Source organism: Colossoma macropomum, unplaced genomic scaffold (assembly GCF_904425465.1).
Source record: "Colossoma macropomum unplaced genomic scaffold, Colossoma_macropomum, whole genome shotgun sequence".
NCBI lineage: Eukaryota > Metazoa > Chordata > Actinopteri > Characiformes > Serrasalmidae > Colossoma > Colossoma macropomum.
The window spans coordinates 17281114-17309084 of record NW_023494804.1 but is presented as its reverse complement, the minus strand read 5'-3'; the positions used below and the strand labels follow the sequence as shown (position 1 = coordinate 17309084).

At 37.7% G+C, this 27971-nt stretch overlaps 1 protein-coding gene across 2 annotated transcripts in view; it reads right to left on the bottom strand.

Annotated features, from left to right (window-relative positions):
- atp6v0a2a (ATPase H+ transporting V0 subunit a2a) overlaps nt 1-27971 on the bottom strand; it is a 37848-nt gene that overhangs the window by 2849 nt on the left and 7028 nt on the right. Inside the window, exons 3-19 of one of the 2 annotated variants that reach the window (XM_036595456.1) lie at nt 25913-26010; nt 21361-21498; nt 19593-19690; nt 18667-18793; nt 16710-16792; nt 15653-15746; nt 14046-14258; nt 12826-12976; nt 11709-11848; nt 10056-10213; nt 8152-8242; nt 7897-8015; nt 6453-6663; nt 5310-5429; nt 4730-4840; nt 1934-2051; nt 1181-1352 (exon numbers count right to left, since the gene is read on the bottom strand). In XM_036595456.1, the coding sequence (XP_036451349.1) occupies nt 1181-1352; nt 1934-2051; nt 4730-4840; nt 5310-5429; nt 6453-6663; nt 7897-8015; nt 8152-8242; nt 10056-10213; nt 11709-11848; nt 12826-12976; nt 14046-14258; nt 15653-15746; nt 16710-16792; nt 18667-18793; nt 19593-19690; nt 21361-21498; nt 25913-26010 (2242 nt within the window). Of the gene's footprint in view, nt 1-1180; nt 1353-1933; nt 2052-4729; nt 4841-5303; nt 5430-6452; nt 6664-7896; nt 8016-8151; nt 8243-10055; nt 10214-11708; nt 11849-12825; nt 12977-14045; nt 14259-15652; nt 15747-16709; nt 16793-18666; nt 18794-19592; nt 19691-21360; nt 21499-25912; nt 26011-27971 lie in introns of both variants that reach the window. The other variant, XM_036595455.1, reaches the window with a different exon arrangement.

The window sequence follows — 27971 nt, the reverse complement described above, 5'->3', positions numbered from 1 at the left end:
CATATGGTTTATCTTTATTCCTTTACTTGTGATACATATGCATGTTAAGTATCTTTATGTAATGCGCTTGTACCTCTGCAAATTTCAAACCAATAAACACCCTTGTGTATAATTTGGTGCTCTTTTGCTGTTGCAGTGTGAAACCAACACAACAAACTAGATGTGAAAAAGTCTTAGTAACACTCAGCTGCAGTGTGAAGTGAGTTGTTACTTAGCAACTGGTTTGGAATCAATCTGATATAATACAAGTTGTCCTTTATGTTATGAGAGAATTTCATGATGAATGGACGAATAGAAATGATCCAAAACTCTCTCTTTACATTAACTTATATAGAAAATTAAGAATGTTTTTTCTTTCTCCTGTGAAGTTACAGGTTTGGAGATATGAGGGTTTAGTCTGACAGTAACGATTTATTATAATGTTAGTAGTTTTCAAAACATTTACTGCCCACATAAATAGCTTTACATATTTTTTTTCAGATGGACTAAAGCTGGGCGTACACGACACAACTTTTACAATCCTAACAGATCTCTAAAATGGAGAGCATCACAAACCTTTCTTTATACTTGCTTAGAGCAAGTATAACACACTTTCCAAGTTTTGGATACGAAAAAGATCTTAAAATCCCAAAGTCCCCCCGTTATCATGATACACAAACAAAGCTAAACTGGACCAGACCTGATTGTATTTTTATGTGCAGTGAAAACGCAAACTGAGAATGAATTTTGGGTTGAGAAATGCGGGCATCACAGTAAGAGAATATTTCTGCGGACCCTGTACAGGCAGCATGCTCTTCCGTCTTTTTTTTCCATTCCTCTTGCTCTTTCACTGGCTGTTTCCTGAATCACCCATTGAGTACATCACTGATCATCTCTGACTACAGGCATCATGAATGTTTTGAGTCATAAAAATCAAACATCTTTCAAAATATCGAAAGGTCTCAAATCACTCCTGAGCTCAATTGGAGGGCTGAAGAATGACTCATTTCCCCTCTCACACTACCAGAATATCTGCACCGTCAATCAGTCCCGATCAAGCTCCCAACCTGAAAAATCACTTCAGACTGTGACAATTTGTCAGAAGGGGCAAATCAAGGATAAAATCGAGCTAAAAATCGTGTAGTGTAGGCCCAGCTTAAGACTTCTGCAGTAATGTCTATTTGTGAGTGCGTGTGCTGACCAGTGCAGGCGCAGGGCATGTAGGAAGGCAGAGAGTCCCTCCATGATCAGTAGGATGGACACGGTGAGGACGGCAAAGAGGCTGAAAACAGGGGCAAGAACCAGCACCCCCAACCTGGAGCTGATCCGCAGAGCCACACGCAGGACCATCGTCCACAGCACCTCTGACAGCTCTGATTCACAAAGACAGCACAGACAAGCCTTAAAACCACAACAAATATCTCACTTTCACAGCTTATGAAACCTGCACAATTTGTACAATCAAACTTAATGCCTTTTAATACCTTTTAAAGACCTTAACAAAGAGAAAAAAAATAATACCATTTTCAACAACAGACAGACAAAAATCCATACATGATATGACTTAATACCTATTTCATTAAAAAAGAAGGTTTTAAATTAAATGGGATGCTCTGAGATAAACAGCTGTTTAAAGTTTGGGCACCTCTGGTCAAATTCCATGTTTTATAATTGTCTATGTGGCAACCTCCTCTACAGAGAACACACTTCTGCACATTTTATGCACAATTACTGTTTATTTGCTGAATGTAAAAACATACAAATGTAGCCTGTGCAAAAATTATGGCACATTTTATATTTTTTTTCCATGTGGTAAATAAATAAATAGAAATTCTGCACTAAACCTATTTTCTTATTATTTTCTAATTTTATTATTATTCCAAAACCATGGTATGTGACAGTGGGTGTTCAAACATGCATATGACTGTATATGTGTGTGTGTGCATATACTGACGAGCGTGAGCCAGACTGAGGGCCCACAGGCGCAGGTACGATGCAGTGTTGGAGATGCAGCCCAGGCAGTATTCTATGGTGTGAATAGCCTGATGGAGGAAAACATCTCCAAAATCAAACTACAAGAAAAAGAACACACAAAACAGGTATAGTCACAAACACATGCTTTTCCTTTATTAGTATTCAGTCTAAAAAAGTTTTACTATAAGAAGTATCTCAATTTTTGGTCTCTACAAATATTTTCTTAAATATTGAATAGTTTTCACAATCTCCGCTCACGAGACACGTTTGTGTCTGAAGTTCTTTAGTTTTACACACTGCAAAAATGGTATCTTGGCAAGTGAAATTTTCTTAAATCTAGTCAATATATATAACATTTATGATATTGACATTGCTGTAGGCTTATTATAAGATTATGAAACTTAACAGACATTTTTACTCATTTTAAGCAATTTCATGAAGTAAAATCATCTCACTATTGTGGCAGATAATTTTGCTTGATTTAAGAGATATGCTTGAAACAAACAAAATTATCTACCAATATAGTGAAATAAAATTTGCTTGATAAAATGATTCAAAACAAGCAATAGATATCTGCAAATAAGTTGAATAAGGTTATAATAAACTTAACATGAGAAATATTAGATATATCAACAAGATAATAAAATTTCACTTGCCAAGATACCACTTTTTCCAGTGGATTGGAGCTATGAGGTTAATGCGGTTAACCAATAATGGAAGCTTAGTAATCTGAAAGTAAAATGTGATGGAGCTTCACTTATCATGGAGGAAGCATGTGCTAGCCTTCACCCTCCCAGCTAGATAGCACTGTGTGATGTGGGAGACCTACATAGATGGTTTGAATCAGGCACGACTAAATTGGGGAGAAAAAATAGCTAAAAATATTAAGCTATGCTTACATTAACAGGCTGAAGTGGCACAAATACGATTTTTACCCTAATATGACACAGATCTGCTTATTTCAGAGCTGTGTGGACACAGCCTCATCCAATTTGTGGCCATGTGACCTTAATGAGAACGCTTGGATCGAACTTCATCCTTCAGCATTATGTAGGGAGCAGGGGGCCATTTGAGATACAGCCAGTGTTTTGATTAGGACATCGGAGGTGCAGCATGTTGTTTTGAAAGAAACTTTATTGTACACAGAGCTGTCTGCAGGGGCTGTGTTTCACGTGCAGTGTGAGCACCCATGTCGCGTCATGTCAGTTGGACCAAGTGTTTTTTCGTATAGTGTGAGCATATAAATCGCAGGCTTTGGCCATACATGATGGGCGATTCAAATGTACAGTGTGAGCTGTCACCAAAGAAGAAGATTTCTAAAATCGCACACTGTATGCCTGGCTTAAAGTAGAATCTAATCTTACTAAACCAGTAGTGGGCAATAAGCTGCCATTATTTGTTAGCTACATCAGACTCATAACTCCAGAAATAAAATTCAGACACCAAACATGTCTTGGCTGATCCACTACATTTGAGGTAATAGGGAAAATGTTTCATCACAATGTTTGCTTCCTTTTAAGAGATAAGTTTGCGACAGTTCGGGGTAGGGCTGGGCGCTAAAACGGTAACGATAATTATCGTGATATAACTTTTCCTCGATAGAGCAATACGACATGTTCGATAAATGTTCGATATAATACACCATTCTCACACTTTCATGTTCAGCGAAAGCCTTGGTGGCGTTTTCTACTGCAAGGAAAGCGACACTACTCAGCTGTCGCCAGGAGAGGGCGCACTTCTGAGTTTTTCTATATGATTAGAGAGGGAGGGGGCCACGAGGAAGATGAGTCTTTAGCAACAGCTGAAACGCGGAGTTATACATTCCCTGTTTGAGTGGAGCGACCGGCGATCTGTTCTCCTGTGACCGACGAGGTCAGTGGTGTAACTATACTGTCCTACAGCAAACTCACCTCTTTCTGTACATCCTAACCAGCTTTAGCAGCGTTAAATCACAATCACAATCCTCACAACTACAGCGCTGTTACAGCGCTCGGACAGTCATATTTTAGTATTAGTGCATTCCCAAGCAACGAAAGTGAAAGAAAGAAGTGCATTCATGTGAGTTACAGCCCTGATTTAAACGAAAGTAAACTGAGGAAGCTGTGAGGCACTGGAGAGCGGGAGAGCGCTAGCTTTCCAGGCCAGCTGTTTTTAGCAGCTGGCTAACTTGAAGCAGCGCTCCGTCACTCACACAACACGGCGAATTGATGATACTGTAGATCAAACAAGACACAAAAGCACCACTTTCCGTTTAAACGTACCTAAAAAGAGGACTCTGTTTGTTTGATGTTAGATATTTTGCGGTTCACCACTTAAACTACTAAGATATTATAGAGAAATCCAGTCGTCGCTAGCTGGTGTCTGAATATTATGATGTCATTTGTAACGGAGTAGCCGAGCGCTCATCACCAGACAGCTGAAAATAATCTGTTTTCTTTCTTAAATTATGACTATTACAAAATAGCCATGCTTTTCCAGCGGGTAAAAACAGCTCACCAGACACTTTCTCCCACTCTCCCATGACAGATTTGTGAAATGTTCCACTGTTTGGTGAGTGTTTGTTGTGTTCCGACCAAAAAGGATAGTTTAAAACCACAATTAACCACCCAGGAGCAAAAATCAGCCTTCAAACTTGAAATAAATAATGATTAGACATTTATCGCAGTATGTATCGATATCGAACGATATGAATTTTGTTTATCGTGATAACATTTTTGGCCATATCGCCCAGCTCTAGTTCGGGGTAATCTGTAACGTTAGGGTGTTTGAGTCTGACCTCTTTGGGGCTGCTTTCCCGTCCAGGCTGATCATCCAGGCCTTCCTCTTCATCATGGACGATAGATGGAGACAGATCGTCCTCACTCAGACGCCGAACTCGCTCATAGCCCTGCGTTCAGAAACGTAAACAACAAGCCTCTGTAATGCTAAGACTGCTGAAAGGAAAGCTAGCAAGGGTACAGGTAGGATTTTGCAATGAGATAACACTAACTGGTCACCATTAGCTGCCTTAGAATCTAGATAATATCAAGTGAGTGCGAGGAAGATACTATATAAACAGAGGGCAATATTATTATTAAGAATTATCTCCTTGTCTTTATAATCTAAATAAATTTGAGCTGTAAGCCATGCTCATATTTTCGATAGTAAAGACGAATATGCACATACTCTAGTTCATTCACTAAATTCTATAGGCCAGTTTCCCAGAAAGGGATTTAGCCTAGGCCTGGACCACACAGGATTTTGAATGGAGATTTTCCACTGAAAGGTAAATACACTCCACGACAAGGTTAATCTCTCTCTGGGAAAATGGCCCTATGTGTAGCATTCCATAATATTCAACACGCACGTACACACACCCTGTGGACTCCCAGGCGCTTGCTGCCATGATGGAGCCAGTAGAGGTAAAGCGGTTTCCCAAGCAACAGCACGGGAACACACAGCAGAGCGACGGCCACCAGGAACACCTGCAGACCCATCTGTTACATACAAACATGCAGTGAAACCAGCTATACAGCACTGTGCAAAAGTACGAGACCACCTTTTATTCATTTAACTTCAAATGAAAACAGCCATCACTAAAAGCTACAGAGAAAATGGGACTCCGAACAACCACCTGGAGGACGTAGTAGACACCAAAACTGTCCCCATCAGATAAACAGCATTTAAAGGTTTCATCTTTGAGAGAGAGGAGAAAATCAAGCTGCTTCAGATCTGAAAAACTCCATAGGCGTTTCTGTCCATCGTTCCACTGTGAGAAGACAACTCAGCGCTATGGGTCTGAAAGGATGTGTAGCTGTCAAGAAGATTTACTGAGAAAAGGAGACAGACACACCAAACAAAGAAGCTGAACAATGGACTGACCACCCTAGAGTCCAGACCTCGATATCACTAAATTTGTTTGGGAGTATGAGGGTAAATGCAAAACCAACTTGTAAGACAGAACCTGTGATGTGGAAAAATAATCCCATTTCTTTGAAAAAACTGAAAGCTATTCTCTCAAAATGAATAGAAGCTGTAACAAGGTAAACTTAGTTGTTAAAGTTTTTGTCTAATTTTCTGTTCAATATATTTTTCTGTTTTTTTCCCTGACATTGAAAATAACAATGAATAATAATATAAATATCAAATAACTTGTACATAATGACTGTTTTGACTGGAAATTAAATGAACGGTTGTCTCTGATTTTTGCACAGTACTGTACTAATTAGGGCTGTGGGTAAAATTTCATAATACAATTATATAGCCACACACTGTAATTACAGTATGCTGGGCAATACATATAATATGACATGGTTAAAGATTGGCTTACATTATATTGATTAAAAATGAATTAAGTTTTTGGATCATCATGGAGTGTCAAAAATCTGATTAGAGGTTAGAGGGCACATGTGCATATAGCTGCCATCTGTGATATTAATATCACAAACACCAATATCATTATAAAGATTAACACTGATATACTGCGCAGCATTACCACACTTACACGTATACAGGCTCACCTGTCCAGGATAAAGAGGCGTTGTGCCGTTGCCCTGCATGAGGAACATGTTGATGAAGTGGATGAGAATATTAGGGGCCGTCCTCGACTCCCGCGCTGAGAAAGCCAGCCATTTATAGAAGATCATGAACACCAGGTAGCCGAAGAGACAGAGCAAGAAGAGCAGCTCTGGCACAAACAGCAGGTACAGCTTAAACTTCTGCCTGAAATGCCTGAAAAGACCAGGAAACCAGAGCTTTGCATGAGCACAAAACAGACCTGATTAAACCCAAATATGTTCAATCAGTCAGGACATGATGGTGTCTGAAGTTTGCTCCTTTAGTTTTAGCACTGAATCTACAAAGCTAATAAAGCTAACGTCATAGAAGCTTATGTAACTACTTACATTTTCTCAGTTACATGAAAAAATGTACAAGTAAAATTTTGTTAACAAATACTTTTTTATGATATTGTTGGTCCCACTCAAGTATATTAGTGAGGAAAGTAATCTACTTTTTCCTCAGTTTCATTTTAGTCATTAACATTTAGTTCCTAAATCTTTTTTTTGGGTTTGACTTCATTCTGTGGTGCCGGTTCAGCTCCTGTTCTGCTTCACTGTTGATCACTCCTCTCACTTTAGAGGTTTAGCATTTAATTTTAAACGAAAATGATCAAGAAAGAGAAAAATAGAGTCTAACAGACTTCAGTTCCTATGATGAGAGATGCTTTGGGAAATGTACTTTTAATTTTGTGCGGCCATTATTTTGCTGAAGTAATAATACATTCACTGGAATATGACTTTAGGCTGTTCTACACACTTTTGCTGATACCCTACAAATTAGCAAGGTGCTAACTGTATGCCTACACTGCAAAACAAGATATTTTAGCATGTGAAAATATCTTAAAACTAGTCCACATACATAATATTTCTCATAATGATATTGTTGTAAGAATATTATTTTTAGATAATTGAACTTATTTGTAGACATGCACTTAATAATCTGGTAACTGCAGAAAATCAGATTTTGTCAGTAATCCAATCAACGCATAAGGTAATCAGATAAGGGGGAAACTCCAAGTTTACATGAGTCAAGCAGCAATCAGATTTCTGCTTTGCAACCAGCCAATAAACTTGCAGAAGAAGACGTGACATAAACATACTATATATTTAAAAAAAAAAAAAACATTGCACCACTTTACCTGAAAATATGAACATACATCATCTAGAAGATGAAGAATATCTAAATCCTTCATTTTGTCACGGTAACTAAGGTATTAATTACAGTTACGAACGACACATTAACAACGAACAATAGTACTAAAGTAATAAGAATAGTAATAAATAGTAATAAAGCACAGTGACAAAATATAACGACTACAATAACATTGGTGGTACTTCTGATCATGTGTATATCAGGTGAGGCAGGAAAAGAGAAAAAACATAAAAAAAGAATATGTTTATTCACAGGTGGTTAAAGACGCTGAGCACCACGCCGAAGCTCATGTGCACGACTCCGATGATCACAGACATCTTCATCTTGTAGGAGTTCAGGAAGGCCAGCCGGTTCACCGCCATGTTCCAAATCTACAAACGCAGAGTAAATTAGGTCATTTTGAATCAGATTTCTGAGTCACCCTTTTAATCTCTTTCATATTTTTTTGCGTGGTGCTATGAAATGTGCTTTAAAAAACTTTAAAGGTTGTGTCTGTGTGCCACATACTGGATCGATGCCCAGTGGATACGGTCCGGTAAAAACTCCAGAGACGTTGGGATCGAGGGTGAGGAGAGCATTTGTTTGTAAAGTTTCATTTCTACATAAGGTGGAAACAAAAGGCAAACAGGCTTAATCAGTAGGTGAGATTATTGTGTGTACAATTCATGATGAATGGATCAATAGAAATGACCCCAAATGACCAAAGATTTTGTTGTATAAACATATTTCTGCTACAGAGTTATCACTTTGGAGATTTAAACTAATACATTTATAATTCTATTAATTACAATATATATTATATACTATATGTCTAATTATATAAATTAAATTCAGTTTTTTAATGTGTGTTGATATCTGTAGTTTATCTCAATGCAGTAATACAGAAATTAATCAGGGAAGTTTTAGTTCTGGTTCTCTTTGACACTAAATAAAAAGATTACAAACAGATGTCATATTGATCAGGCAGATTTTATGACATTTATTAGGCAATGCTTCTGAGCCATGCTGTACTCTCGCCTAACTGAGCTCACAGATTTTATATATGGTACTGTGCAATCGTTTTAAGCATTTGAGAAAATTTATATTTAAAAAGCTGTTTATCTGGTCAGTAAGTGTTTAATTGCTCAAAAATACCAATATTAATATGAATACAAATTATTAATACAAAAAATATTGATTTTATGTCTGTCATTGTGTTTGTTAATTATTCCCGAAACCTCTCGAGGAAGCCCAGTTTTATCCAGTTAATCAGTATACATGTGATGGCTAGGAGGAGAAATCTGGAATCAAACCTGCATTCGCATAACTAGCTCAAAAGATATCAACTGCTTTTTGGAAAAAACTGGATGTCATTTACTGCATTAATGTTTATTTACATTTATTCTAATAATATATAGTGTTTCTACAAAAACACACTTATTGTCCGGTCAATATATCTACTCTACTAATATATAATCTAGTCAATATAATCTAATCTAATACTCTCATTATAACATTTGTTCTAAGGGTATTATAAGATTATTCTACCTGCTTCTGTACATCTTTGCTTGTTTTATGAAAGTAGATGTATGTAGTGTTTTATTCCATTGGCAGATCATTTGAATCGTTTTGAGAAATCATGTAGAAAATGTTGCTTGTTTTAAGAAATAATGCTTGAAACAAGTAAAATTATCTGCCAGTGGAATAAGATACTTTAATTAGACAAAAGTTCTTAAAACAAGTGAAAAACTGTCTAGAAATTACTTCAATCTTACAATATTCTTACAACAATTTCATAATCTTACAATAAATATTAAAATAAATATGGAAGGAGCTTCCTGAGTTTCTAAGAAATTCTGGATCGTTTTAAAAAGAATCTTGACAGATAAAAAGATATAAATTCATTTTTGTTTTAAGTAATTCTGGATCTGTTAAGAAGAATCTTAAGACTTTTCTTTTTAGATGTGTTTTATGAATTATTTTGCTTTGTTTTAGAAACTCTGGATCTTCTAAGATAAATCTTAAAACTGTTCCTTGTATATTTGTTCTATGGATTTTTGTTTTGCTCTAAGTTATTCTGGATCTAGAATCTTAAGACTTTTTTTAGAAAACCAGATGATAAAATAAACATTTTTGTGTCAAAACAGCACCAGAAAGTCGTCACTGCATGAAGTGAAGTCTGCAGAAACAAGACGACGGCTCGATCTGTTTTATTCACAATCCGTTATTACTTCAAACAAACTGCTCCAGTTTGTTTGTAAGTGGACTGAGACCGACCTCTTCCAGGGATCTTGGTCTGATTTGGTGTGCTCCAGGGTTTGAATGGCAGCTTACAAAAGAACTGCACCAACAGCGCAATCGCACCATGGTTCACTTAAGTCTGATCAAACCGGCCAGGCCAATGATCCTGTGTGTGCAGGTGCGCCTCTTACGTCCACTGCTGCTCTCTGAACATGGCTTTGATGTTCCAGCTAGACCCGAAGATGTTGAGGGATTTGGAAAAACAGTCGTTGTAGATGAGTCCGGTGTAGATGGAGAAGAGGCCCATCATCAGGATGATATATCGCCCCTCAAAAAACGTGCCCCATATCTGAACCCAGAGAGAAATCAGTCACTACAGAGTCAGTATGACCATGGCTCTAGCATATTCATAGCAGTTTTTCTATCAGGGAAATTGGGTACTGACAAAATACAATTTTACAATATTTTCCATAAATATCTCAGATGATCTTTAAGTTTGCTTTAATAAAGTTGATAAACCTTTGTTTCCTCTACACTAAAAGAACGTCAAACCTAACATAGCTTGTTTTGATGGCACAGTTTTGTTAAAATTACCTTAAAGGGCCTATATCCTAAATATCCTACATATCCTACATCCTCATTTCCCATGAGGTCCACTTGCAATGTTTATGTGGGTTTATATACCAAAAAGAACCATCTTTCATTTTTATATAACTATTTCCAACCTTGCTTTGTTCTGTAGAATTCAACAGGCTGTTTTTGTTACTGTGCCTTTAAGACTGATATATGTAAATAAGCCCTGTGAATAAGTTCTGATTGGTGGGGTTCATTCAAAAGGCAGTCCAACCTGAAACACTCCTTCTAACTTTAGTTGGGGGGGTATAACTGCCATAGGCTGAATAGGTGGATATATGTAAAGCACTGTTTTTTCGTGTCACTACAAAAACAATAAATTCAAAATGAGCTGTTTTTTCATTATATATAAAGACTGTATGTATGTGGGAATGAATGCTACATTTTAAGCAATATTTACAAACTTCATCAAACTCTTTTACTTCAAAAAAGCGAGAAAATTTAGTTTTTGCATGATATGGGCCCTACAAGGGAACCTTACACAGTATTATAAATGTTAACAGACAGAATAATGTGTTTGCAGATTTACTATGAAAAATTTGAAGCACCAGCTTAACGACCTAAGTTAGAAACCACAAGTAAAATGCATAAAATAAAATTACAAAACCAAAAAACAACCCACCGGTAAACAGGAATATCACCATTTTGTAGAACTGATATCATGAATATAAGGCTCAGTACCTATCAAATATATTTAAATTAATATCACAGTGTTTCAATACTGCAATATACTTAAGCAACAGAACAAGAGAGGGAGTGTGTTATCGCAAAATAACATCAAGCAGCTTGCTGCTACGCCAGAGTAATGAGCTCCGCTCACTCGCTGCACAGCCGGCAGTTCGTTCTCCAGCTCTTTACATAGACCAACTGACAGTTTGGGAATTTAGTGTCATCTCATCTTCAGAGTCTGACCAAATCGGCTGTCGGTCAAATGTGATCTTAAAAGTATCCATTTTCTGTTTGTGCAAAGTAAGAAGTAAAAACGTTCAAATGGCTTGCGCGTCTCCTACAGCTGTCAAAATCGTTGCCTTAGCAACGGCATCTCAGCAGAGTGATACAGTGTTTGTGGAAAAACCTGCGAAATAACAGCACGGTTACGCTTCTCAACCTATCAGCTTGCATGGCCGGAACTAACTGTTGTATAATTGTGTAGATAATATACTGTCCAGCACCAAGGGAAGCTAAATTTAGTTTCCTGCTTATGACCTGACCTCATTTCCTGAGTGTTTTCGTTTGTGGCTTTTCTCGGTCAGCACCATCCACAGGGCGAAGAGTGTCATGACCACGCCGTGTCCAAGGTCACCAAACATCACCGCAAACAGGAAGGGAAAAGTGATGATGGTATATGGAGCTGTGGGTGAATATTATAGATATATATTTACACTTACATGTCCACCATTTAAAGCAATTTCACAAACTGTATAAGATTTCCTGTGTTTTATATTCTTCAAAATCAGACACACTGCAAAAATTGATATCTGAGCAAGCAAAATGATCTTAATTCTAGCCTACATATCTAATAATTCTAATTTTAAGACGGTTTTAGGAGTATAGTAAGATTATCCGACTTATGGCCAGCCTTTTTTTCCTTATTTTAAGCACATTTATTCAGTGAAATGATCTCTCTATATTGGCAGATAATATTAAGAAATATGCTTGAAACAAGCAAAATTATTTGCCATTATAGCGAGAAAATTTCACTTAATAAAAGTACTTTAAAACAAGCATAAAATATACAGCAATATTCCTACAGCCATATTAAAATGATATAATTTAATAAGCAAAATTAAGACTAGATTTAAGATGATCTCACTCATTGAGATATGATTATTTGCAGTGCAGTGCAAGACAATACAATTCACCAATAAAACAGTTACGAAACTCCAACACGTTTCTTTTGTTTTTCCGCTGCCTTCTCAATCACATCCTTAGCAATGTGTCCTTAACAACGCATCTTTAACAACTGTATTCACTTAAAATCTGATCAAAGCTGATGTTCTTTACTGCCCTGTTAAAACTTTCACTGAACTGCTGACTTGTGTATTTTCTTAATTTCTGTGCAATGTAACAAAGGGCCAAAAAACCAATTTCAGTATATTTGCAGTCAACCTATGCACACCCGTACTGAGAAAGGGCTACATAATGACTCAGCAGAGCTGGATCAGGTGTGCTGCTGCAGGCAATACTAGAAACAATGCAGGGTACTGGGTCCCTAAGTCTAAAGCTGAGAATCACTGATCTAGCCAGTGAGGCAGTTGAGATATACAGCGCATGAAAAGGAATATAGGCAGGTAGTTAGCGTTAGCTCCTGCAGGCCTCAGCACTGACCTGGGCTGGCCTCCCTGTAGTCCCCGACTCCGTACGCTTCCACAATGCTCTGGAACCCAGAAGTGAACTTGTTGCTCCTCAGGAGAGTGGGTGGCGTGTCTTTACTTGGGATACGGTTCACAAAGGAAGGAACTGTGGCGTCTCCTTTTCTCTATCAAGATACAGAAGTTAAATTAAACTGCAAGTCCAAAACAAGAATTTGAAACAATCTTTGGGTGGGGAAAAAACTAATTTACACAATCTTTCCTCAGACATGCTAAGTGTCTGGGGTTTGCGTCTTTAGTTTTAGAGCTATGAGGCTAAGGTACGCTGTCCATAGGTCCATAAGGGTATAAATAGGGAGTTGCTGTCTTTACATTTTCTAATCTTCTGAGAAGGTGTTACGCTAGATGTTGCTGTGAAGATCTGACTGCATTCAGCCACAAGAACAAAAGTGAGGTCAGCTTGGATAACTAGTTCTGGCTCACTTCAACTCATCCCAAAGGTATTGGATGGAGCTCCATCACATGAGAAAATGCAGTTCCAATGCTCCACAGCCCAATGCTGGGCGGCTTTATACCCCTCTACCTGATGCTTGGCATTTTGCATGATGTCTCATGTGAGGCTAATCCAAAGCATCTCATTCTATTGGTCAGTGTTTTTCTATAAATATTAAACAAGCAATAAATACACCATAAAGTAGCTGAATTCACTCAGTAGAAGGACTGCCTAGATACTTTTGGATATTACAAGTAATGGAACTCATACCCCACCTATTAGCATAGTGCTAACTGCAGTTGTCCAGTATTTCTAATAGACTTGCTTATGTGATTTCCAACATTGTATGACACACTGTAATACATAAGCATGAACAAAGGTATGTCACAGCCAATAAATCTGTAGTCTTCAAGGCTGAAATACATCTGCACTGCGCATTTTTACAGGTGTATACAGACTTCACTTGAGGTAAGGAAAAAAATTAATGAATTAAATAAGGAGGACACATTATGTTTTGCTGTAGCATGGCTTTAATTACAAAGGCGGTAAAAAACAGATCTGAACAGGGTTTAAAATCTCTGCATGGTGAAATCACTACAGTTCAATGTTTTCACATCTTATCCAAAATGATAATTAGTCAAATCAGGTGTGCTAGAGCGGAGATACTGCTATATTTAGCGGTGCTGTGGCCTTTTAGCTGTAAAATAAAAAATTTAAGATGCGTTTTGAATGTGTCCACTCACCGAACCCTCCTCTAGCGCCCTCCGCAGATTGGTCAGGTCGTTGACGGGACACCACACCTCTGCTATGAGACACTTGTTGGTGACGTCAAAGCTGCAGAGGTTGAGGATGTGATAAATGGCCTTCATTTTCTTCACCTGCAGCACCCACGAATGCGCAGACTCAGAAGCTTTATGAAGAACCTGCTTCAGGTAATCTTCAGTACGGTGGAGGACCTGACACACAAATGCACACAAAGTCAGCAGGTAATATACACACACATTCAAAACATTGGAATCACTGTTTTCAATCATATAAAACCAATATTATTGGAAAAGTACGATGAACAGATCTGTAAATGATCCTAAAATGACTGATAAAGCTGTAGAACATTAATAATTAAGTTCCAATATGGTTTTTATCCAGAATCAATTTCTAATAAAATTAACATCCAAAATGGAGTTATTAAAAATAGATATCCCTTCAATCCATCCATTCAATTCACCAAATGCCTCAAATTTGAAAGGTGGTGATCAAAGATTTTTTTACCAGATATTACCATAAATAATTGTAGTATTTAATAACGTCTTATTCCCCTGCAAAGATGAAATATTAAACAAACTATCTTAAAATATGCTATATGGCCCAAAGTACGTGGATACACGATCACCAAACCTATAGGAGCTTATTGAACATCCCAGTCCAAAATCATGGCCATTATTATGGTGTTAGCCCCACACAGACTCCACTCTTCTGGGAAAAGATTTGTGTCAGTGGGAATGTGTATCCACTCAGTCCAAAGGGCATTTGTGAGGTCAGACACAGACTGCCAAATAAAAAGTAAAACATGATTCATTACTCCAGAGAACATGTTTCCACTGCTCCAGAGTCTACTGGCAGTGTGCTTGACAGCAGTTCGGCTATAGAAACCAGTTCATGAAGCTCCTGACGCACAGTTCTTTTGCTGATGTTGCTTCCAGTGACAGTTTGGAACTCTATAGAGCGATGCAACAGAGGACAGATAATATTTATGCATCCTGCACTCGGCGGCCCCGCTCTGTGAGTTTGAGTGCTCTACTGTGTCGTGGCTGAGCCTTTGTTTCTCCTAGATGCTCCCATTTCACAATAATAGCACTTACAGCCGGCTGGGGCAGATCTAGCAAGACAGAAATTTCACAAACTGACTGTGGCAGTGGTGGCATCCTATGACAGTGCCACTGTTAAAGTTCTTCAGTGCAACCCACTCTACTGCCAGTGTTTGTCTATGGAGACTGCATGGCTATGTGCTTAATTTTATCCACATGTTACCAATCGATGTGGCTGAAACACTTGAACTCAATAATTAAGAGGGGTGTCCACATACCTTTGGCCATTTGGTGGACCTTGTGATGGTGGGGAAAACACCTTGTATCAGGAGTCTAGCACACAGTATTTTAATCTACATTGTAGAAGTTAAATAAAATAATCCTAACAATGTTAATATGACTAGTGATTCCAAAGTATTGAACAGCAGCGTGACAGCGGGTCATTGTGTAATTGAGGTTTTAAATAGACTAGTAGAGTTCAACTGCATTCCTGGAAGGTTCAGTGTCGTCCCTGAAAATTATCATTAATAAAATGTAAAATGTACATTGTTGAGGTCCTGGATGCGAGTCCTTAGGCTGTCCATTACATCTGCTCGCTCTTCATCAGTCTCTGGGTGAGGGTACAGATGACAGTGGTAACTAAACACATTCAAAGAAAAAAAGAAACCAAAACAATTACGAATGGCATGTTGAACAGTGAAAAAGATCAACATAGGAACATCAGCTGAATATTCACAAGGTCAAAGAATGCAAAAATGCATCAGTGCATCACAATGGACAGACTTGCGTGGTCAGAAGAGATCTCATAAGAATGTCTGGGGAAAACCATGAGACATTTTGGGCTACGTGTGTGGGGTTAACTTTTTAGGGTGGTAACAAATTGAGCGTGAGATTTCTAAACCACTCCCACATCCCCAGCACTCTAGCAGTGATGTTAGCGTCCTACTATCCAAACTTGTCTGCTGTAGAAAAAAATGTTTCTTTGACTCTTTAATGGAATACAGTTACCAAAGTTACCAAATAAACAGCTGAAAGCATGTTTAATTATTTATTTTTTAGCCATTTAGCCCCATTCACCCCATTCATTGAGGACTTGCTTGTGAGTGCCGTCTAGTGTTTTGTAGTCATGTTATTGCTACAATAGGAGAAATTCAAAGCGACCAGGCTCCCCTTAAACTCTGGTTTAAAACTTTGGTATGGGACAATACTATGCCCTGAAACAGTGAAATAGTCAGTTAAAAATATAATAAAAATAGGAACACACATGACAAAAACAGTAATAAAAATGCAAGAAAATTAATCAAATAAAATAGAAAATTAAATAAAAAGATTAATAATTTTTTTTTTTACAATTTTTTCATAAACCTTTTAAACAATTTTCATGTCATATGTGTATTTTTTTTTACTGTCTATATTCTGCTACTGTGTAAATAGTTTCTCTAGTCACACTGAGTATTCATTGTATTTCTAAAAATTCCAAATTTTGCCAAAACAGTCTAATTAATTTGAGGTGCAATATGATGCATTGAGGCACTTTGTAAAGAATCATAAAGAAATCGTATCATTACGAGGTCTGAGCTCTGCTGTTATTTGGCTGCTCACCAGTCACAGATTTTTTGAACCTTCTGGCCAATCTGGTCACCCCAGAAAGAGATGAGAAAAACTACATTCTTACTGATTTCACCCTGCAGGAAAAACAAAACAAGAACAGCAAATTAAAGAAAAACAAATTATATCACACTGCCTATATTAACACTACTGCATCCTGACAGCATTAAAGCGTTAACTTCAACTGAGACACAAGCTGCAAAGATTTCTAATGAATTATAACAACTGTGACAGCTACAGCAGAAACAGTGGACTATGTGCCATGAGGTTTTATGTTTTACATACTATATTCTGTGAGGGTTTAAAGCAACAGTTTGGGGAAAAAAATTTAATACACACAAATTTCACCTTACTTTCTCCTTAGCATCATGTAAACTGCATGCTTAAATCATCACAAACACTATGTTGAGTTCAGTAATCTCTAATAGTTTAACACTGTATAACACACCGTTACATAAAAAACAATGGCTGGTACTATTGTTTTTAGCTATGTGATGTACTTTAGAGCATTTTTATAGGCATACAGCACCATGCTAATTGTTGGGGTATAAGCTTACATTACTTGTTAGCAATATTAGCTTAGCTCCAGCGCAAAACTAAAGAAGCAAACCTCTGACACCAAACATGTCTTGGCTGATCAGCTACAGTACTGTGCCAAAGTCAGAGACCACCTTTGGGTTATTTAATTAACAGCCTTTAAAGCTGCACTAAGTAAGATTTGGGGATTTGGAGACCCCTCTGGTGGAAATATGTAATTGCATGTAACATGCAGATCATTTTGTAACGTGGGTTGTGCTTCGGCCCCCTTCCCCCAGTGGATGAATCTGACGATTGCGAGCGCGCTGAAAGAGAATTCAAAGGGAACTCTTGATGACGAGCACGTCTTCTGAGGATGCAAATGTCTACTATTGTCATTGTATCTTCTTCAGTATAATGATGATTCTGAGATCATTTGAGACCTAAACATCGAGTGGGACCTTTTTTTGAGTCTGTGCGCGTGATGTTAATAAGTAAAGACGTTTGACATGGTCTAAGAAACTTCTGCAAAATCTAACGCAACATCTCTGACTTTACTATTACTTTACTGGGAGCTACTATTTTAGGCCTTATAGGATAGCGCACACACACCATATTTTATTTCTTTTTTTGTTGTCCTGACTCTGTAATGCAAATTCTTTCAAATTTAACAAAAAGTCTTACACAGTGCTGATTTAAGTTAAAGTTTTTCATTTTCAGTGCAAGAAATAAACTCAGAAACCATATATTTAACAAAAAAAATTCACAAGAGCCTCCTAAGTAAATCAAATCTGTCAGTATTTAATTTGTCCACTCTTTACTTGTGCACTCTGTTGCCACTTTAACTCTTTCATTCTTACAATCTTAAAGCCAACCTGTTCCAGCTGAGTCCTTCCAACAAAAGCTGCTCTTAAACTCACCCCAAATTCACATCAGCTGCCTCACATTTCTCTCTCAGGAGCATCTAAAATGACTAAAGGAGAGATTTCTGAGGAGATTAGACATAAGAGACTCCACTGGCATAAAGTCAAAGAAAAATAAGTGACAAAACATAAATTTCCAAAACTTCAGTTAAAAAATGATCAAAATCTACAGAGAAAATGGGACTTCTAATAACCACCTGCAAAGCACAAAACCAACTGAACTTTTGAGGTGTGGCTGCAGATTTCTTTAAAAAACTGAAAGTGCTGAAAAATTAATAACATGTAACTAAAGAAAATTAAATAAATTAAATGAGGTCTCTGCCTTTAGTAAAGTGGGGTAAGAGGGGAACTGCATCATTTAATAAAGTTCCATCAGAACTACCGCTTTGAAAGTGATCTTCAGTTCCCACTCAGATATTCAGTACACTGCTGGAATCTATTTCTGTATCTGTGTTTGCTCCTTAGAGAGCTCTGTGCGTGTGTGTGTGCGGGGAGTGAAGGCGGTCACTCACAGTGTCCAGGTCAGCCAGATTCTCGTCCACTTCAGCGTAGCTCAGGATAGTGTATCCTTTACACACTCTCCACAGCATGCGCTCAAACGCCTCCATCTTCACCCGCTGGATCAGCCCCGAAATAAACCTGCACACAAACACAAACACTTACACACTCAAAACACACACGGATAGACACCGCACCTGAACGCTGCAGCTTTAACTTAAAGATCATCTAATTAATCAATTACATAATTAATAAACAAATGCTGCCTATATGCTTTTGATTTGCTATTAGTTATCAGAAAAATCAGAAAAGACAGTTTCAAAAAAATCACATGCAATGTTTGGAATCACTGTTTTCAATAACAGAAAACCAACTTTGTTCCAGATAAATGTATAAAAATTTCAGTATGCTCACCAAGAGCATGTAATTACTCTGAAATGTTCAAGAGTGCTGTAGATTAATGATGATTAATATTTAAGATCGCTGTAGATTAAATGTGTAGAAAAAGCAGAATGAAATTCTAATAAAATTAACATGTAGAATCAAGTTCTAGTTAAATTAATATCCAGAATGAAGTTCTAGTTAAATTAATATCCAGAATGAAGTTCTAATTCCCATTTCCCCAAGCTCCCATTATCTAATTATCCAAGTGCATGAAAAAAACAGTGAAAAAATTACTGACAAAATCGGATTTTCTGCAGTTATCAGATTGCATATAAATGTGCATATAAACACAATCAATGACAGTTTATTATTTAACATAAACAACTTGTAGTTCTTCCTAATAAACTTGAAACTTGGAATAAAAAATATGCAAATCCATAACATGAAAATTCTTATCATAAAACATTTTCATTGTTAAAACACTGCTAAAGCATAAAACCACCTTCTACCTTCTGACCATAATCTTATTTGTTATGTGTATGAGTGTAAGGCTCACCCCAGTTTGGCTCCGAGTCTCTGCATGCCAGTGCAGCCTGCCACAGACTCCGCCTCCAGAGAGGGAAACTCCTCATACTGTGGCCCCAAAGCCTCGTGCTACATGCACACACACATACTCAGAATCAATATTAGTGCTGTCACATCACCAATAAAAACAAGTCAGTCATGTTTTCGTTTATTTGTACAATATGGTAGGGGAGAATGGGGCATAACCTGACATAAGCCTGACCTAAACCGAGAAGGGTCTGGCTGCAGACAGGCACTCTCAGCCTGGCATGTACCGCCAGCCTATTTATGTCAGTGCACGCTCTGCCACAACAGTTTTTTTGATGGTTTTATGAAGAAAAACAGCGAACCACGTACTTTTGGGCAACAAGAGTTACACTGAATGTATATTAATGTTGCCATACTGATAATAACGTAATTTAATATGGAAACTTAAATAAAATAAAACCTACCACGACGATAAGACATGAATGTCAGGTTTATTCGCAGAAAAAACAAAAATGCTACCGCTGAACTCATGAAGCCACACTAAAGACATTTAGAACTTGTTATCAAAAACTGTAATACTGATCAAAATAGAACTTATTAAGGATTACAACGTACAGTCAACGTGGTACCGTGTAACTGGCCGTTAGGAATAAAACCTGATGGTTTTGGTTGCCGTTAGAGGCCATTAGGAAACAATCAAATGTATGTGGAATCAGTCCCAAAACACCTGATTAAACGCTCAGAATCCTTTACACTGTGATATCAACCCATCACTGACTACTGAAAACCATCAGGTCCCAACAGACACTTAACGGGTTCTATGACTTTTTTCAACAGGGAGGTACATTAAATGTAATTCTCTCACCGTATTATGGACGAAAAATGGATTAAGTGATGATATAGCTAAGCAGCAGCAGCCAAAAGTTAATGTGCTGTTGGGCTGCTTCTGCCATTGTAGCAGAGAGTGCATCTGCACATGACGTCACTGGGGCTGAGAGTGCATCTGGCTGAGAGTGCATGTCTGCAGCCAGACTCTATAGCCTAAACCTGACCTAACCCGGAATTCATAATCATTTGCAGTCAATTTTGCAGTAAGTAATACTGTCTGAATAGCAGGGAACACGTGCAACTGCTTTATGAGAAAAAAGTTAAGTATGTTGTGTAGCAGTATTATGCATTTGAGGGAGCAGATGCTATACATCTGTACTGCTAGTTTAATAATGCTGCACTGTAAAAATATATCTTAGCAAGGAAAAACAAATATAGCATACATATCTAACATCTATCCTCTCATTTTAAGATTGTTGCAAACTTATTACAAGATTATTCAACCTATTTCTATACATTTTTCATTTTTAAAGTAATTTGATCTAGTGGATGTGTCTTATTCCATTGGCATATCATTCTATTTGTTTAGAGAAATCATTTTACTTGTTTTAAGTATTATCTTCCAAAGAAATAAAACATCTTAGCTTCCTTTTGTTGAACATCAGTTATTCACTAATGATTTTAACACAGCAAAACGCCCACATAGCAATCATCAGAAGTCAAAAACTAGAACATGATTCTTTAATTACCCTATTATTAATGAATTATTAATTTTAAGTGATTTTTCACCACTTTGCTTAGGGTGTCTGTGTGAGTGACAGTCTGCTCTGGATGTGAGTTAGTGCTGGATAAACACTGAAGGCTGCAGAATGACAACCCGCCTTTGTAGAAACTCAATAAATCGATATAGATGTGGTGGGTGGAGCAGCAGGCAGAGGACCCACCCTGGAGCGGCTGTGCATGAAGGTGTGTGTGATCCTCAGCATGTGTGTGTACTCGGTGAGCTCTAGAAGGTTCCGCTGGAGTTTCTCTTTGTTCTTCGCCACCTCGCTGAGCTCCACCTCCAGACGCTGTAGCTGCTCCTGGAAATAGAACAACAAAGAGACATTCATCCACACAAATCCACAAATGCAGCGACAGTTCAGCAAAAAAAACAAATTTACACTGTTCCCCCAGAAGGTTACCTCTAAAAGCTCCCTCACAGAAAGTTGTTTCACAAAATGGTTACAAATATACTGCCTGATGTCTGAGACATTGGGCCCCATTCACCAGTACCTTCCTAAGTTTTTTCTTAAATTAGTTCTTGGGAAGAAAAAATCTATCAGATAAGAACGTCAGATTCATGACATGTTCTTAAACATGTTCACACCCTTATGCTCCTAGGTGTGTGTAGATTCTGTTCTTATCTAAGAACAAATCCCAAATTGGCTTCTTTTTATCTATAAAGTGCTTTCTGGCCATTTACAATCACACATCACAGAAATGCTCAGTGTAAATATTGTAGTTTATCAGACTCGTTCCAGTGACTGGATCAGCCTTCAGGTGCCGAGAGCTTTTGTTGAACTGGTAAAATCTGCTTTTAGCTGTAGAGCAGCAGTGAGCTGGAATTCACTACAGGAAACTCTAAAGCTTCACTCGCTGGTGTTGCATGAACATTTTATATCTTTAGTCTCTTACCACCTCCACTCTGCCTGACACTGTTTTATTTGATTTTAGTTCAATTTCAACTTGATTTTGGTATGTTTTAGGTTTTTTTTTTCCACTTTTATTATTTATGTTTTAGCTATTGTTTCACTTTCATTTTTTTTTTATTCTGTTATAGGGCTGGGCGATAAAACGATAACGATAAGTAACGCAATATAACTTTTCCTCGACAGAGCGATAAGACAGGTTCGATAAATGTTCGATATAATACACCATTCTCACACTTCCACGTTTTAGCGAAAGCCCTGGTGGCGTTTTCTACTGCAAGGAAAGCGACACTACTCTGCTGTCGCCAGGAGAGGGCGCACTTCCGAATCTGTTCTCCTGTGACCGAGTGTGAGTGACGAGGTCAGTGGTGTAACTGTACTGTCCTACAGTGAACTCACCTCTTTACTAACATCGTAACAAGCTTTAGCAGCGTTAAATCACGTCTGCAGCACCGTGTTACAGCGCCAAACCGTCATATTTTAGTATTAGTGCATTCTTGAGCAAGGAAAGTGAAAGAAAGAAGTGGGTTCATGTTTGAAAGTAAACTGAGGAAGCTGTGAGGCATTGGAGAGCGGGAGAGCGCTATCTTTCCAGCCTAGCTGTTTTAGCTGCTGGCTAACTTGAAGCAGCACTCCGGCACAACACGGTGAACTGATGATACGGTAGATCAAACAACATCAATCACCGCTTTCAGTTTAAACATACCTAAAAGGAGGACTCCGTTTGTCTGGTGCGAGAGATTCACACTGCAGATAATGCTTTTACACAGCGAACGTCAGATAGACTGCGGTTCACCCCTTAAACAAAAGCATAGAGAAATCCAGCCATCGCTAGCTGGTGTCTGAATACTGTGATATGCTCTGACATGGATGTGGTAGGAGTGACAGCAGTGACCTACCGAACCGAGTTGACGCTGTTGAGAAACTAAAGAGTTTAGCACTGTTGTTGGCCACTTGTTTAGCATTTGTAACAGGATAGCCGAGCGCTCGTCACCAGACAGCTAAAAATAATCTGTTTTCTTTCTTAAATCATGACTATTACAAAAATTGCAGCTGTGCTTTTCAAGCTGATAAAAACAGCTCAGAAACTTTCTCCCACTCTTCCATGACAGATTAGTGAAATGTTCCACTGTTTGCCGAGTGTTTGTCATGATCGGACTATAAGTGATAGTTTAAAACCAGAGTTAACCACCCAGGAGCAAAATCAGCCTTCAAACGTGAAAGAAATCATGATTTGACATTTATCGCGATATGTATCGATATCGAACGATATGAATTTTGTTTATCGTGATAACGTTTTTGGCCATATTGCCCAGCTCTATTCTGTTATACATCTTCTATTCTTTTATTTATTTCATTATGTTTTATTTATTCTATCTTTATTTGATCTTTCATTTATTAAGTCACTATACTGTTGCAACGTTTAATGATTTATTCATGGTTTATTGATTTTTTTTACTTTTTTACTATTAAATTGAATGACTGGTGAATGAGGCCCAATGTTTTATGATAGTTCGGAAAAGATTTTGCCCTAAAACGTATAGCTATATTTTTAAAATCCATTCATGGTGGAGAGGTACATGTAGAGCGTTGTGGGACAAAATAGTTCCCAAAAAAACCTTATTTGCTCAGATTTGTCACTATTTTACCATCATCAACATTCCACATAAAACTCAGAATACACTTGTAGGTACACTTTTGGTTTTGGATAGTAATTTGTGTTGTAGTCATGGCGACCCCTTCCTATCACCACCACTGTAAAGGAATCTGAGTCTATACGTTTCTCTACAATGAACCACATTGCATCAAACCACTCTGAATGACTCTATTTACATCCCAAGGCCTGAATTATTCAGAAATTTGAAAAATCTGAGAAATTTTCCTTCAATATTTTGAATCATTTGTGAATAATATTTTGCTAATCTTTGAAAATGTGTTGTTGGCATCAAATTCAAAATGGGCATATATTTTTCAAAAAACAATAAAATTTCTCAGTTTCAACATTTGTCTTTATACTATTTTCAATTAATTATAGGGTTTAAATGTTTTGCACATCATTACATTTTATTTTTATTTACATTTTGCACAGCATCCCAACCTTTTTTGAAATGGAGTTGTACTACATTACCCTCTTAGCCCCAGCACTAAAACTACAGAGGCAAACTTCTGACTAAAAACGTCTTGGGTGACCAGCTACATCTGAGGTAAGTGCAGAGGTATGCAATCCAGGTACAGAAAGTATAAAACTTAACTTACCCACCTCTAGGTAAGGAAAACTTAACACATAAATTAGTTTTCTTGCCAAACCATCACTTTAATTGGGCAGCGGTCAGTATTTACTGACCTGCTACGAATAACATAAACAGAATTAAATTCTTAAATAAACTCTTGCTATAATAAAGACTGTCAGTCAATGAAAATTACGAGGTATGCCAAACACAGCTACACATATTTAACCTACCACACACAATCAGTTTTGTGACTGAGCCCAGGCCATATGTGCTACGCTCCATTACCCAACACAGCTGAGCCCCTGGGGCTTTCTCTCCTACACACTCAATTACCCAAAACCACACAACATACGGCAAGCTCCATCAAACCAAAACATACACACATTTATCAGCCCTAACAGCATGGAGGAGCATCTCCCTGCAGCTGCCATGGCTTTAAGCACCTCTATGATCTCCAAACTCTTTTAATTATGGCAATTAGAGAAATGTTCATGCGTTTACATGGGAACTGTCAATACTGCTCTTACATCTAAGATCAATCTAAGGCTTCTTTGCCTAAGCAACAAACCCCACATTAGGGTTGCAATTACCAATTATTTCTATATGCTATAATTCTGTCAGAATGACTGGATGGATCATATGAACATTATAAAGCACTTTTTAAATGAACCTATAGAAGTCATATCGCCCTCTAGACTTCCTGTAGTGTATTACAGTCTGTCAGAATGACTAGATGGATCATGTGAACATTACAAAGCACTTTTTATATGAAACAATAGTGGCCATATCGCCCCCTACACTTCCTGTAGTGTATTACAGTCTGTGTCAGAATGACTGTGGCTCTGTGACTTTCATCAACATCAACTTTTTTCTATAATCACTGTTATTAATGGCTAATGAACTTTGTTGACCAATACCCCTCACACTCCACATGACTGCACAACAGAGAATTTATTCAAACTTTCTTCCAGTCTAGGTTAAATTAGGCCTCAGTGCTTTCTGGGCCTTCAGACCAGGCCTAACAATTTCTGTGAAATAAAAATAGACATGATTATACATTTTAAGTCCTTTTTATTTAATAGAATAACCACGCTTGTTGTATTTAAGCCTAAAAACAAAAAGTTACATTTTTTGATGCACCCAATGGAAAACTATCCAATCATTACGAATTTTATTCTCTGTGGTATCTGGGTAGATAAGAGCTAATAGAGCTCTCCTATTGGTTAGGAATTCAGGAGCTGTTCTGTGTGTCGGGTTAACTACTAACATAATTAGAAATTGAAAGAGGGATCAACTAAACATGTTTTGATTTATGATGATCTAAAACACAGAATGTCATTTACAAGCTTCACATATTTTTGTTTAATCTAGAACGGCCAAAAAATGTTTGTGAATTGCTGTTAGCTTAGCACTAACATACTACAAAAATCCCATAGAGGCGCTAGCAAAAATTAGCATGCTCATAGAGTTTTTTTCCCCTCATTTTTGACCAAGTTTTTACCATTTATGGCCCAAACTGAAGGCCTAGCATTAGTACTCAGCATTTGCCAATGAGTAAAGTAGCAGCAGTTTACCATGATCTCCAGGACATGTTTGGGTGCAGGAGCCACAGGGCTGACTTCAGGCTCTGGAACAGCAATGTTCTCCTTCCGGATTTCTCTCAGCAGGTAACCTGGACACACACACACAGATAAAATGTCTTTCTCCATTTTCTCTCTCTTTCTCACACACATATACAAAAAAGTGCCAAGAGTGTTCTTCAGAACAAAGACGTAGAACAACTGTGTTTGGTTACCTAAATAACCTTTCAGTGGATAGACATTTGCAGGAATGCTCTAGTAGTTTTCAACTTATTCTTCAGCTGCAGCATCTCTAGTGTAAGGTTAATTACCATGGTCAATAGTATCAGTAATTTCCCCTGTACTACGTAAAAGAACGCAATACTCATAACACACTCATAATAGCTCTTTTACTAAATACAGGATAAAGCGTGTTTAGTCAAATTGTTGTCTGTGGGTTTCACAACCGTGTAACCCTGCATTCACATTAGGCAGCGACTAATCATTTTCTATGAGGCTCAGCGTTTTGTAGCTGAAATTTAGCAACAAGCAACACGGCGACAGGGTCACGAGATAAATTGAGTCTCTCGAACCAGCACACCCAGTCTCTACTCTCTGGACTATTTGTTCTGCCATTTTGTTCCTCTCATCCCAAAAGTATCATGCAAAAAGAGGCAAGGAGAAACTTAGACACTTGTAAACTTGTAAAGTGAGTAAAAAATAATAATAATAATAATACTTGTCCTTAGTAACTGCATACAATGACTCGGATGGGGATTAGACTGAAAACCACTGGAGCAGTCCTTTAAGGACTCAACCACTAAAATATTCTGTAGTTTGCTTTTTCTACAAAATGTACTTATGCAAGCAGCGCAGTTAAATATATCCACAGATCATTTCAGGACTCATTTACATATTCATCTTCAAACGAGCTAAATCCAGAACAATGCCCACTTGCAAAAATAACAGTTACGCTCAGATCTAAAATAAGCAGATGAAACTTGTCAGTCTTTTTGTTTCTGAAGACCTGCCTTAGACATTTTTTTTTCTAAAGCGGTAATAAGGTTATAAGAGCAAAAAGCAATGCTTACACTTCTTCAAACATCAGCATCTAACAGCACTAAGGGTATCTGTGCATTCCTGTGTTGCATCATTTTGAAGGTTTTGTAATGTTAGTATTGATTATAATAACAGTAAATAAAGTATTTGCTTGTTTTCCCGGGGTAAAGGCTGTGTTCATGCTCAGCTAATTTGGTTCAATTAAACCGAACCTTGGTGAACAACTGAAAATGCTGCCATTTACACACTGTTGCACCAAGTAAACAGACCAAGACTCCCTGAGGAGATCAGTCACAGTTCTTGTGTAAGCAAACTGTGGTGCGGTTCATTTGAAATATAAATGCAAAAGATGTCTAAATGGACCAAACACAGAATAAACCATCATCTCTTCTCTGCAGACCTGCTTTGGTACCTACAACAAATGAATTTCTGATGTTTTGACACATATATGTGTTTTATCCTCTCTTCATGAGCTCTAATTTGGTAATTATCGAACAGTTTTTGACCAAGGCAAGTTCAAAGCATAATGAAATATTGTATATTCAGGGTGTATCCTGCCTTCCGCCCAATGACAGCTGGGATAGGCTCCAGCACCCCACCGCGACCCAGAAGGATAAGCGGTTTAGATGATGTATGATGTATGTATGTATGTATGTATGTATGTATGTTAATGATATGTAAATGAGGTGCTGATAGGGTGGTGCTTGATTTCACGCACTGATGCTGATCAAATCCCAACAAAAACAAAAGTTTCATGAATCAGACATAGTTTGTAAATCATTAAAGGCCCTGAAATCTTCACTCTTCTTTTACGCAACTTTGATAAATAAGGGCCACTTCAGGTTTCCCTAAAAAGCATGTAGGAATCACTCATGTAATTAGACTTAAGACTTAAACAGATTAAATAAGCAATTAGCAAATTAGCAATAAGAGAGAAATGTGTGTAAAACTTAAAAACTAAGCAGCAGAAGGAGTATAGTGGATGGTGTGTTAGGTCAGAGGCTTCAGAGGCACT